At 55.7% G+C, this 11150-nt stretch overlaps 1 protein-coding gene across 14 annotated transcripts in view; it reads right to left on the bottom strand.

Moving 5' to 3' along the window:
- Positions 1 to 441: 441 nt before the first annotated feature.
- Positions 442 to 11150, bottom strand: part of TLE3 (transducin like enhancer of split 3) — a 44545-nt gene continuing 33836 nt past the window's right edge. For 6 of the 14 annotated variants that reach the window (XM_019503902.1, XM_019503906.1, XM_019503903.1 and 3 more), the window contains 12 exons: positions 9593 to 9712; positions 9275 to 9325; positions 8923 to 9075; positions 8581 to 8767; positions 8226 to 8422; positions 7582 to 7838; positions 6924 to 7173; positions 6576 to 6823; positions 5734 to 5881; positions 3952 to 4102; positions 3336 to 3412; positions 442 to 2943 (listed from right to left, as the gene is read on the bottom strand). In XM_019503902.1, the coding sequence (XP_019359447.1) occupies positions 2836 to 2943; positions 3336 to 3412; positions 3952 to 4102; positions 5734 to 5881; positions 6576 to 6823; positions 6924 to 7173; positions 7582 to 7838; positions 8226 to 8422; positions 8581 to 8767; positions 8923 to 9075; positions 9275 to 9325; positions 9593 to 9712 (1947 nt within the window). In that variant the 3' untranslated portion in view covers positions 442 to 2835. The remainder of the gene's footprint in view (positions 2944 to 3335; positions 3413 to 3951; positions 4103 to 5733; positions 5882 to 6575; positions 6824 to 6923; positions 7174 to 7581; positions 7839 to 8225; positions 8423 to 8580; positions 8768 to 8922; positions 9076 to 9274; positions 9326 to 9592; positions 9713 to 11150) is intronic. The other 8 variants (XM_019503913.1, XM_019503915.1, XM_019503916.1 and 5 more) reach the window with 6 other exon arrangements.

The raw sequence follows: 11150 nt of genomic DNA, 5'->3' as shown, positions 1-11150 counted from the left end.
CTCCCGAGCGCCCGCCAGCCTCCTCCTGAACAGCAGCTTTCCAGGCTCCGCAGCCCGAGCAGCAAACAGAGCTGCCAAAGCCCGACCTCCTGGTGCCAAAAGGGCCAGACACGCTCCCGCAAGAACAACGATGGGCAGCCGGTTTGCTCGTTTGCTTTTATTAACAACTCAGTGCAGGTTTTTCATAGATCAAATGCTTTATAGACACTTTGCTTTCATTTGCACTTCATTACATTTAAGTTTTTATTCTTTTTATTCCCTCCCCTCCCATTTTTGTCTCTCTTTTTTTTTTCCCTCTTTTTAATACAAAACCAGTTGTCGGTATTAACAGCTGTACATACTCTGCTACATACTTTGGTGTAATGTTGAGACCGGATGACTTGGTAAACCCCTCCGCCGACCCAGCACCAGGCAGGGCTTGGCTTTTTATTTAGTTATTTATTTTTTACCTTTTGCTTTATTTATGCATTTTTTAGAAAAGCACCACCTTGCAACCAAGAAAGCGCTCGGGACAGCAGCGCGTGAGAGTGGGAGCTCCCCCACTGCAAAGTTCACGGCTGTCTGATCCTGTGCCATCCCCGGCATATGAGCCATCCAGGGCAGGTTACTACTCTGAAAAATGACTGCAAAAGGGATATTTGTGGGACCCCCTTGGGGGGTGTTCCTCCATGGGCTTCCACACGTGTGTTTAAAAGCTAGGAGATTATATACCGCCCTCACCCCATTCAGCTCCTGGGGGTGAGTCTAGGGTGGGAAGCACCACAAATCCTCAGCGGATATGCTAGTCTCTGCTGCAGCCCTGAGTGTGGACTGGAAAAAGCTCTTCCCATGCAAACCCAGCCGTAGCTCATCGCTGTGTTGATAAGCTGGTTATTAAAAGCAGCCAGGTCAGCACAGAGCCCGAAGCAGTCAAACGATGCAGTCATTAAACTAAGCAGCGCTGACTGCATCTGCGCATCCACTGGGGATGGTGTTGGTTTCACAGTCATTTTTCTTGACACAGCCGCCCTCCAAAAATCACAAAACCAAACCCAGCAATGCAGGTTTTAAAAGCGTTTTCCTAGGCCAGTGCTTTTCCAATACATAATGCACAGGGTAAATCAAGTCCCAAGCTTTTGTGCTACAGCGCAAGGCTCTCAGACTCACAGGCGCCTATTTCCCAGTCAGGTCAGGTGCATGCTTTTGCCTTTGAGGTTTCCCTCATTTGAGTCATGAGCAAAAAAACCCCCATCACATCTTAAACACCGAAAAGAAAATCCCATAAAATTGATTTTCACCTCTCATCTGCTCCATCCCAACCCATTGCCACAGCTGGAGGGTACCGCGGAGAACTTGGGATACTGCCTTGATGCTGAACATACATCCAAGAACAGAAAGGTAAAGAGTATCTCTACATTATCATCCTTTTGTATTATCAATGCATTTAAAACAGGTAGTTTTTTTTTCTTCTTCTTTCTTCACCTTAACCCTAATTATTTTTTGACCAGATTAAAATCAAAAATTAAAAAATAATCCATAAAAATGTAGTATAAAAATTCTCTTCCGTATGCTACAATACAGGGTGAGCACGTCTGCTACACAAATACTTTTTATTTTCCATTATTTATTCATTTTTTACCCTTTAGTACAAAACGCTGAAAACGCAGGCCTGTGTGGGGATGGGTTTTGCTTCGTTGAAACCTATACGCCAGAAGTCACAAGACCGTAAAAGCCACAGAGCCCTACTGGAGACAGCCCCCCACCCCTTCCCCCACCACACACAAACCCTACCGGTTAGTAAACTTTAAAAAAAAAAAAATGTATTTTAAAGGTTATCAATTCTAATTCTTTACTTTCATTTGAATACAAAACACTTAAGTTGCTATTATCTTTCATGGCTCCCTGAGCTGATTTTTTTTTTTTTTTTTTTAAACTATGCTTTCTTTGAAATTATTCCTCGTTGTTTATGTCCAAAGATCAAGAAGGGCTTGAGCAGAAGCATTGCAGAAGGTGGACTTCCCGTTTTCTTCAAACATATGAGCACAAAAAAAAAAAATCCATATAAAAACATGATTGTTTTTGCTGATGTCGCATCAGTAGCTGAAGATCTGACCAATTTGACTTCAGTCCGTACAGTGTTCAAACATGGGACTAACACGCTGGACAATTCACATATACAACAGTAGGAACAACTTCACCAGTGGACATCTTTGCTCAACCTGGTTACAAGCTGCATGTCAAAGAAGTGCCCCAAATGGGGAGGTGAAGGCTGGGAGGGGATGGGGGCGGGGGGAAGAAGGGGAACTTTGCCACCACCAAACCATCAGTGGAATACAATTACAGCAGACAAAAAAAAAATAAAATAAAAAATACACAACTAGTGTACCAGGAGGATTCCCCCACCCTTCCGATTCTAGGTACGAGTCCTTTATTTACACTTTTCACAAGTCTTATGCAGCGCGCACCAAAAAAGAAAAAAAAAAAGTCACGATAAAAAATAAGTCCTTTATAGTGCCACCAAAGCGCAGACAAAAGAACCAAAAAAAATAAAATAAAATAAAGGGGTGGGGCGGGGGGGAAAACCAAGCCCCCAAACCAAACCAGAATCTGTTTAGGGCTCTGACGTGTGCATCTTTGCAGGCCTTCAAAGCAATCCATACATCATCAGTCCATCTGCAGTATAGACTCAGCTTTAAATGCATCCTCTCCGAGGCTTCGGGGACCGCCCAGCAGAAAACAATGTCTCAATGCATGGCTGGTCGGCTTTCATTTCCCCTCCATCCTTCAGAGCCTCGCCATTGTGTTGTCAGGCTGCAGCCTGATATTCAGAGTTGACAGCCCCGTTAAAATCCGTGTTTAATAGATGACCTCGTAGACTGTGGCCTTCTTGTCACCAGAGCCTGTTACAATGTATTTGTCATCCGCTGAAATGTCACAACTCAAGACAGATGAGGATTCTTTCGACTGTGCGGGGGGGGGAGAAATAAATAGACAAAAAAAAAAAAAAAAAAAAAAATCAGTTTGGTGTCTCGGTGCTGTTGCAACCGCATTCGAGTAAGCGGAAAAGCTCGGTGGCGACAGCGGCGCTGTTATTTATATGCCAGCTGGGATAAATGGCCTGCTCTAGAGGCACCTGACGGACATCAGCTTCTGACCAAGGCGTTAAACGGACGGCAGTGGACACCACCCCAGCATCCTTTCCTCCCCCCAGCAGCATCCCCGCTGCCTGATGAAGAGCGAGAGCATCCATCACCTAGCTGGGGAGGTGCCTGGGTAGCTGCCTTGCCGCATGGATGGCGCGAAGCCTCCAAGCTATTCCCTACCCCACCCGGGTCCAAACCGGAGTAGCCCCTTACCTGGAAGATGCTGGCCCCATAGGGAGTTCTCCAGGCATTGAGCAGGTTGTCTTTCCCCGTGCTCACAAACCATTTACCTAGACACACAAACGGGGGGTCACTTTCTCTCCAGCCACCGACAAGCTTGCTTGCTCTCCAACAGAAAAAAAAAAAAAGACACAAGGCCCCCTGCTCCCGAGGGGGACGTGGGAGACGGATCCGGGGGCAGCCGGCAAGGTCAGACGGCCCCACCTTTGGCTTCTGCACGAGCCGGCTCCGATAAACGAGCAGTAACCGGCGGCGAAAGGATGTGCCGTGACCCCGGCCTACGCTTATGCCTCATTGCCTCTGTCTGCCGGCGAACAAAGGGCTGTTGTGTCAGCAGCGCTTTTCCATCCGCCAATTCAACAACGTCGACACCGACATATCCCGGCCCCTCGCTCTGCCCGGGTCGCTTTTGAGGACAGCGCCAAAGAGAAACCCCCAGGGCTGCTGAGATCCCCCCCGCCCCCCCGGCCTTTGCTGACAAGCTTTCCCTCTGCTCCGACAGCGCGTTGATTAAATGCAGTTTTCTGCCACGCCAATTAGCGCTTCACGCCGGCTCCCTCGACCAGGGAGCAACCCGGCGGGGACTTACCACAGTAGGCGAACTTCAGCGACAGGACGCAGCTCTCGTGCAGGTGCAGCTGGTACTTGTCCGGCTTGGTGTGGTGCAGCACCTCCACGTTGCTGCTCTCCATGCCCACCGCCAGCCACTCCCCGGTCGGGCAGTAGCCCAGCGAGAAGATCTGCAGGAAGGCGCAGAAGGTCGTTAGAGCCTGGGAGTCAACCTCCGCGCTGGCCAGGCGGCTCTCTGGACTGGCCTGATGTTCCCATCGTGCCAAAAAAGCCTGGGGACCAGAGCTGTTCATTTACCCCAGCAGCAGGTGCCGCAAGGCAGAAGCAATGCAAGATTCCCCGCCTGGGCTGGGCTTACGATGCCAAGTCAGACTTCGGCAGAGAAAGGCAACAAGAGCGAGACGAACGCTGATCGCGGTCACAGCAAGCACCCCTGACCCCCAAAATGCTTCCCCAAGGCTACAAAGCTCTGTTGGCAGCGACTCTGAGCTCCACTAGTCCCTAAAAAGCCTCCACTTATAAAAATCAGAGCCATCCAGCTGGTGCAGCCCTCAATGTTATGTCTAGAGAGACCTGGACAAATTGGAGGATTGGGCCAAAAGGAATCAAATGAGGTTCAACAAGGAGAAATGCAAAGTCCTGCGCTTGGGATGGTGCAGATGGGGGTGACGGGCTGGGCAGCAGCTCTGCAGGAAAGGACCTGGGGGGACAGGGGACAATAAACTGGACAGGAGCCAGCAGTGTGTCCTTGGTGCCAAGAAGGACATCAGCATCCGGGGTTGCATGGGTAGGAGCGGTGCCAGCAGATCGAGGGCAGTGATTCTCCCCTCTATTCAGCACTGGGGAGGCCACACCTGAGTCCCGTGTCCAGCTGTGGACCCCCACTACAGAAAGGATGTGGACACATTGGAGAGAGTCCAGCGGAGGGCAATGAAAATGGTTGGGGGCTGGGGGACAGGACTGGTGAGGAGAGGCTGAGGGAAATGGGCTGATTGAGTCTGCAGAAGAGAAGCCCGAGGGGGACTGAATAGCAGCCTTCAGCTCCCTGCAGGGGGGCTGCAAAGAGGATGGAGCTGGACTGGTCTCAGTGGGGGCAGAGGGCAGGACAAGGAACAATGGGCTCAAGCTGCAGCAAGGCAAGTTGAGGTTGGATATTAGGAAAAACTCCCTCGTGAAGAATGTAGTAAAGCACTGAAACAGGTGACCCAGAGCAGTGGTGCAATCTCCATCCTTGGAGGTTTAAGACTGGTGTAGACAAAGCCTTGGCTGGGATGATGTAGTCGGGGCTGGTCCTGCTTTAAGCAGGGGGTTGGACTAGATGTGGCCTCCTGAGCTCCCCTCCCACATTTATTTTCTATGAGTCTATGATCTAGCCCAGCCCCCAGCTCCCAGCAGGGTCGCCCCTGTCTAAACTACCCCAGCCACACCTGTCCAACCTTCTCAAACATTTTGGAAACAAATCCTCACATACAACTGCCAGGCACAATGCCCAAGACATCCAAACACCCTTGAACTTGCCACAGGTCAAGCAGGGGGACAAGGGCTCTGGCTGCATCAAGCAGCATCCAGCCCTGGGCTGGCTGGTGCCCGACAGATGCCATCCAATACACAGACAGAGCGGGCACGTGCCAACGACGCCACCTGACACCAACCACTGCCGAGATCCACTTTCTTCCCGGATCAACCCTCCTCCAGGAAATAACCCGCTCTCAGAAACCCCAGCAAGCAGATGCGCTCCTCCACTGCCGAGACCGGGGTGGTCTCCCCTCCTCTGGGGACCCCGAGACCCCCCGGGACTCACCTGGGAAGTAAAGTCGTGCTGCTGGAGCTGCCTTCCTTCCCTCAGGTCCCAGGAACGCACAGTGTTGTCCAGCCCCCCCGTCCACAATTTTGTACCGTCGTGCGAGATGTCTATGCAGCTTGCACCGTCTGTGTGCCCTTGGAATTGCCTAAGGAGAAGCAATTCAACACACCAGGGGGTCAGAAATCTTTTTCCTGCTTCATCCAAAGTTTAAAAGCAACAGCATGGCAGGGGCAGCAGCACTGCTAGCTGAGGGAGGCACTTGACTGCGTGGCTCATTGTCCTCTATCTGATGCCTGCTAATCTCTTCACTCCACACATGTTAATGACTCTCTTTTAATGGTCCTGATGCAATCCAACTAGCTTGGTCTTCCATCACTGCTGTCAGCTGGCTGCTTCTGGTCATGAAGCTCCCATTTCACAGCCCTGCAGCCTTTCAACTCGTTCCAATAAAAACCCATCTCTATTTTTGCTTTGATCTGAAACTGAATTGCCCAGCCCTAGGTCTCTGGCCTACTAGTAAAGCTTCTAGCTGGTTCTTAACTGGAGGAAAACGACCGTTTTTAATGGGATAATGAACATCGCCATCTGCACCCCCCTTTTCAGAAGTCTAGATCCACCCATATACCGACCCCTCCCCCTGCCCCGAGACTGGGCTTCCTCACGTGCCCAACATAGCGATGGCACGGACTTCCCCTCCCCACCACCTGCACTTTCATAGCGTCAGAGAGAAGTAGGGCTGGAGGGACCTCCGGAGGTCGCATCTAATCCAACCTCACCCCTGTCCAAACCACCGACCACCCCCGGGGGAGTCAACGACCACCGAGGGTCCCGAGCCTCACCTGACTAGCGTCTGGTTGTGGAGATCCCACACAGCGATGTTGCCGTCACTGCAGCAGGAGAAGCAGACCTTGGCGTCGGGGCTGATGGCCAGGGCGTAGCAGGCTGGAGCGGAGGAGGTCAGTTCGGCCTTGATGCGCGGCGTCGGGGAGGCCAGGTCCCAGATGGTCAGCGTGCTGGCCTCCCCTCCCACGATCAGCGTGCGCCCGTCGGGCAGCAGCTTGCAGGAGCGGATGTAGTTATCTCTGTTCTGCGGGAGTCAGAGATGGCCTGGCCGTTACCGGGGCACTTCTCAAACCCGCCGGGGACGGGGGTCCGCTTAGCCCACGCCCGCACCGCCTCCAACTTACCAGGCAATCCAGCTGCGAGATGGGGCTCTTGCTGCCGGGCTGGCTGATGTCCCAGATCTTCACGCACCCCTTCCCACCGGTATACACGTGCCGGGTGGGGTTGCTGATGGTCACGGCGCACACCACCTCACCGTGGCTCAGCGTGTTGATCTGCCGGGCGTGCCGTGGGATGCCGGGGCCGGCCAGGGCGTCGTGGGGAAAGGGCACTGGCTGCATCTGGCCGTCCGCGCTGACGTGGAAGGAGTAGGCTCTGGGGAGGACAAGCCACGGGGTCAGCCCATGGGGAGGGCTGCAAGGACGGAGCAGGGGAGACCTTCCAGCTGCAGTGCAGCTCCCCTAGCAGATGCCACTGAGGGTGTGCGACCCCCAGGATGGCTTGGGGCGATGCCACGGTGGACTCGGAGCACACCTGGCTGCTGATGCCGAGGGAGGCGGGGGGATGAAACAGGCTCCCCAGAGAGGTGGTGGACTCTCCATCCTTGGACGTTTTTAAGGCCTGGCTCAACAAGCCCCGTCTGGGATGATGTAGTCGGGACTGGTCCTGCTTGGAGCAGGGGGTTGCACTAGATGTGACCTCCCGAGGTCCCGTCCAACCCTCATTTTCTACGATTTTAACGAACGCCCCGCGGGGATGGAGTTAAATCTCAAGGGAGCTTACGGTTTCCCGCCGGGAATGGAGCTGAGGCTGGTGGGGAGTCCGGGCGCCCGCATGGGCGGGTGGGGGTCGAAGCCGACCTGCGAGCAGACACGAGGCGCGTCACACGCCGGCCACCGCGTGAAACCCGACCGCTTCCCCCATGCACTAGCAGAGAGCGAGGCGGCTACCGTGCCGAGAGGGGACGGATATCCAGGGACGGGGGCACCTTCCCTGGACTGCTGGGCTGCGACAGGACACGCCGGCTGCCGCACGGGCCTCTGGACGGGCGGAGAAGTAACAATAGGTGGCTCCGCACCGATTCGGGGGAGCTAGAGAGGAGCGCCAGCCGGAGCTGCGGGACGAAGTCCCCTAAGAAGAGGCTCCCACCCTCCCCCCGTACCCAAAAGCTAAGGGGTCCACCCACCGTGCAGTCAGCCCTTGCTCCGGTGCCCTCCCCAAACCCTTCTACTTTGGGGGTGCACAGCACCAGGTTTCACAAGGGTGACCCTTCCAGCCCCCCAACCTGGGCACTCAACAAAGTCTTGCAGCAAAGACGGGCTAGGAGTTGGTGGGGCCCAGCTGCAAAGACCGCCCCTGCCCAGGCCCTGTGCCCGCCCTCCCCATCGCGCGGCGGGAGCGAGAAAGGAGCTAAAAGGGCTACGTACAGCTCCAAAGCTCACCATTGGCGATCGACCGTAGGCAGCGGCGGCAGCGGCGGCCGCCGTCATTTGGGGAGGGATGTTGTGGAGCCCGGCGTAGGCTCCCGGGCTGGTGAGGGACCCGTTTATCTCGTGGTGCCCCATCATGGCGAAGGGGGCTGCATAGGAGCCTGCTATGGAGATGGGCGTCCGCAGGGCTGACGCTGGAGGGGAACACAAGGGAGGCCGCGCCCGGTGAGCCCCAGGCTTGTGCAACCTGGTCTCTCAGGGGACGCGAGACAGGCCACCCTCCAGCCTCCTGCCATGCAAGGCTGCACAAGCCCCCAGTCGGGATCGGGGCCCTTGCTGCACCAGGACTCACCCAGCGAGGCCTGGACTCCCCCCACAGCCCGGCACCGACTCCGAAGCAACCTACCCAGGGGGTCCATGCCCGTGGGCTTTCCCGGCATGGGCCGGAGGCCGGGGGTCGTGCTGGTCCCGGGCGTGGGAGCGTCGTTGCGCGGCGTGGGAGTGTTGGACTTGAGCCCCGGCGTCGACGACTTGTCGTTCTGGGAAGAGGGAGGAAACGGGGGGGGCGCTGAGACCGGCAGGGCAATGAGGCTTCCCCGAGGCCTCGTTACCCCCCGGGAAAGCAGGACGGGGGTCTCCGCTCGCAGCGAGCCCCGGGCGCCACCCGTGTCCCTTCCCACCGCATGCCACCTACGTGGCCCAGGTCTTTCGTCTTGGACGAGGGGGTGCTACTGGAGGAGGCCACCGAGGCGGGGCTGTTCGGTGCGTCTTTCTTCAGCCCCCGGGTTTTGTCGATCCCGTTCTCCGGGGGGGTGTGGGCCGGGCTGACGCGCGGCGTGGCGGGATCCTGAGAGAGGGGGAGAAGGCGGTGAGCCTGGTCTCAAAGTGGGGCTGAGCTGGGGCAAGGAAGGGTCTCAGCACTGCTAGCAGCATGGGCTAACTGGCCCCAATCCTGGGAGAGGGGCCAGGAAAAGACCCGGTGTGCAGCTAGGGGCTTCCTTCCACCCTGGCCCACTGGCACGGCATCCCCGCACGGCCGGGCTCACCTCGTTGGAGACGTCAACCACCAGGTCATCGCTCTTGTCGCCGTCGCTGTCCTGAAATGCAGAGCAAGGAGCGATGCTATGCTGTACCCTATTCCCCGGCGGGGAAAACAGCTCTCAGCCGCCCCACCTGGAGTCAAATTAGGGCCCAAGGGGTTTGGGGACCTTCTGCCTATAGGAAGACGCCCCCCACCCGCAGAACAGCTGCCCTCTCTTGCCCCTGCGGCTTCTCAGCACAGGGCTCGTCCCCCTCCATTCGCGGGCGCTGCGAGGGGCGGGACCCCTGGTTTTCGGGCAAGGGGGCACGTGCCCACGACTCACGTATCGGCTCATGCTGTCCTTCTCCTCGGCTTTCCGCTTCTTGGAGTCGATGCTGTAGTCCGTGGAGCTCCGGTGCTTCTCGCTGGCTCTCAAGCTGTCCGACGGCGAGACAGAGTTATTCTGAAACCACGCGGGGAAGGAGGGGAAAAAGCAAAAGCAACCCTGAGCAACTGGTGCCTACTGGCCAGGCATCGCAGGCAGCAGCTTTCAGAAACAGCGGCTGCAACCTCTCTCCAACTTGTCACAGTCCCCCCACCTCAGCCCTCTCCAACTGGGGGAACATTGACTGCGTGGTTTGTCATGAAGGCGACCGGCATCCTGGGCTGCATGGGTAGGAGGTCAAGGGCAGTGACTGTCCCCTCTATTCAGCTCTGGGGAGGCCACATCTGGAGCCCTGTGTCCAGGTTTGGGGCCCCCACTACAGAAACGATGTGAACACATTGGAGAGAGTCCAGTGGAGGGCAATGAAAATGGCTGCGGGGCTGGGGGACTGGACTGGTGAGGAGAGGCTGCGGGAAATGGGCTGATTTAGTCTGCAGAAGAGAAGACTGAGGGGGATTGAATAGCAGCCTCCAGCTCCCTGCAGGGGGGTTTGAAATAGGATGGAGCAGGGCCGTTCTCAGTGATGGTCATCTCAAGCTTCGAGTCATCTCGGGCTACGATCTGCTGCATGGGGGAGGACCCTGGGGGCACCAGCAGGTCCTCAGCCAGTCTCAGCATAAGGCATTTGGAGACAGGGAGGGAGCACTTAAAATTCTCCCTTGAAAAACCTTCCGGGACGATGGGAATTATATAAACATTTATCCACGGAGCTGCAGCCACTGATCCATTCACCAAAACCCATTCACCCCGACTAGCTGGTACCCGCGTCCACACGGGAGCATGGAAGTAACACGACTCAAGCACGCAAAGCCTCTCCCCCCGTACACGCAAAGGGCCAAAACCAACGGTGGAAACCCTGACCCTGGGGAAGCCTCTCCTGGACCTCGGCGGAGCCAGGATTTCATCCCAGACGTGCTCCCGAGAGTACATGTAGGAACTGCCTTCTCGCCACGCCATCGACCCGCCGAGGAGCCTCGTGAAGCTCTGTGCCGTCGCGATGCCACAAAGCTCACGCCCCTGGGGAGCTACAGGTCGCCGCAACGCGGAGGCGATTCAATTAGCTCCTACCGGCGGCGGCAGCAACGGCCGCCGTCCCTCCCCGTCGAGAGTGCCTGCCACCCCATGCTAAGCAGAAATGTTTCTAAGCTCCTCTGCTTCCCTTTCTTTTTTGCTTGAAAAGGAGAACTAAAGCAGTTCATGTTTCTCCTCCGTACCCAATAAGCAGCTTTGGATAACACCGGGGCCTTTCTTCTCAGGCAGTCATGCTGAAAAACCTTGCAGCTACCCGAGAATCATGTCAAGCATTTAGAGCCATCGATCCATTCAGCCTCTGCCTGGCATGCAGCCAAGAGACTAAATATTTTTTATTGCTCAGGCTAGGCCAGGAAAATATGAATGAATCTCAGCTCTGATTATCGTGTGCATTAAATCCCCGGTGGGGATTTTTTTTTTTTTT

Source organism: Gavialis gangeticus, unplaced genomic scaffold, assembly GCF_001723915.1.
Source record: "Gavialis gangeticus isolate Ggan-Ray unplaced genomic scaffold, GavGan_comp1, whole genome shotgun sequence".
NCBI classification, from domain to species: domain Eukaryota; kingdom Metazoa; phylum Chordata; order Crocodylia; family Gavialidae; genus Gavialis; species Gavialis gangeticus.
This window is presented reverse-complemented; position numbering and strand designations above follow the sequence as displayed.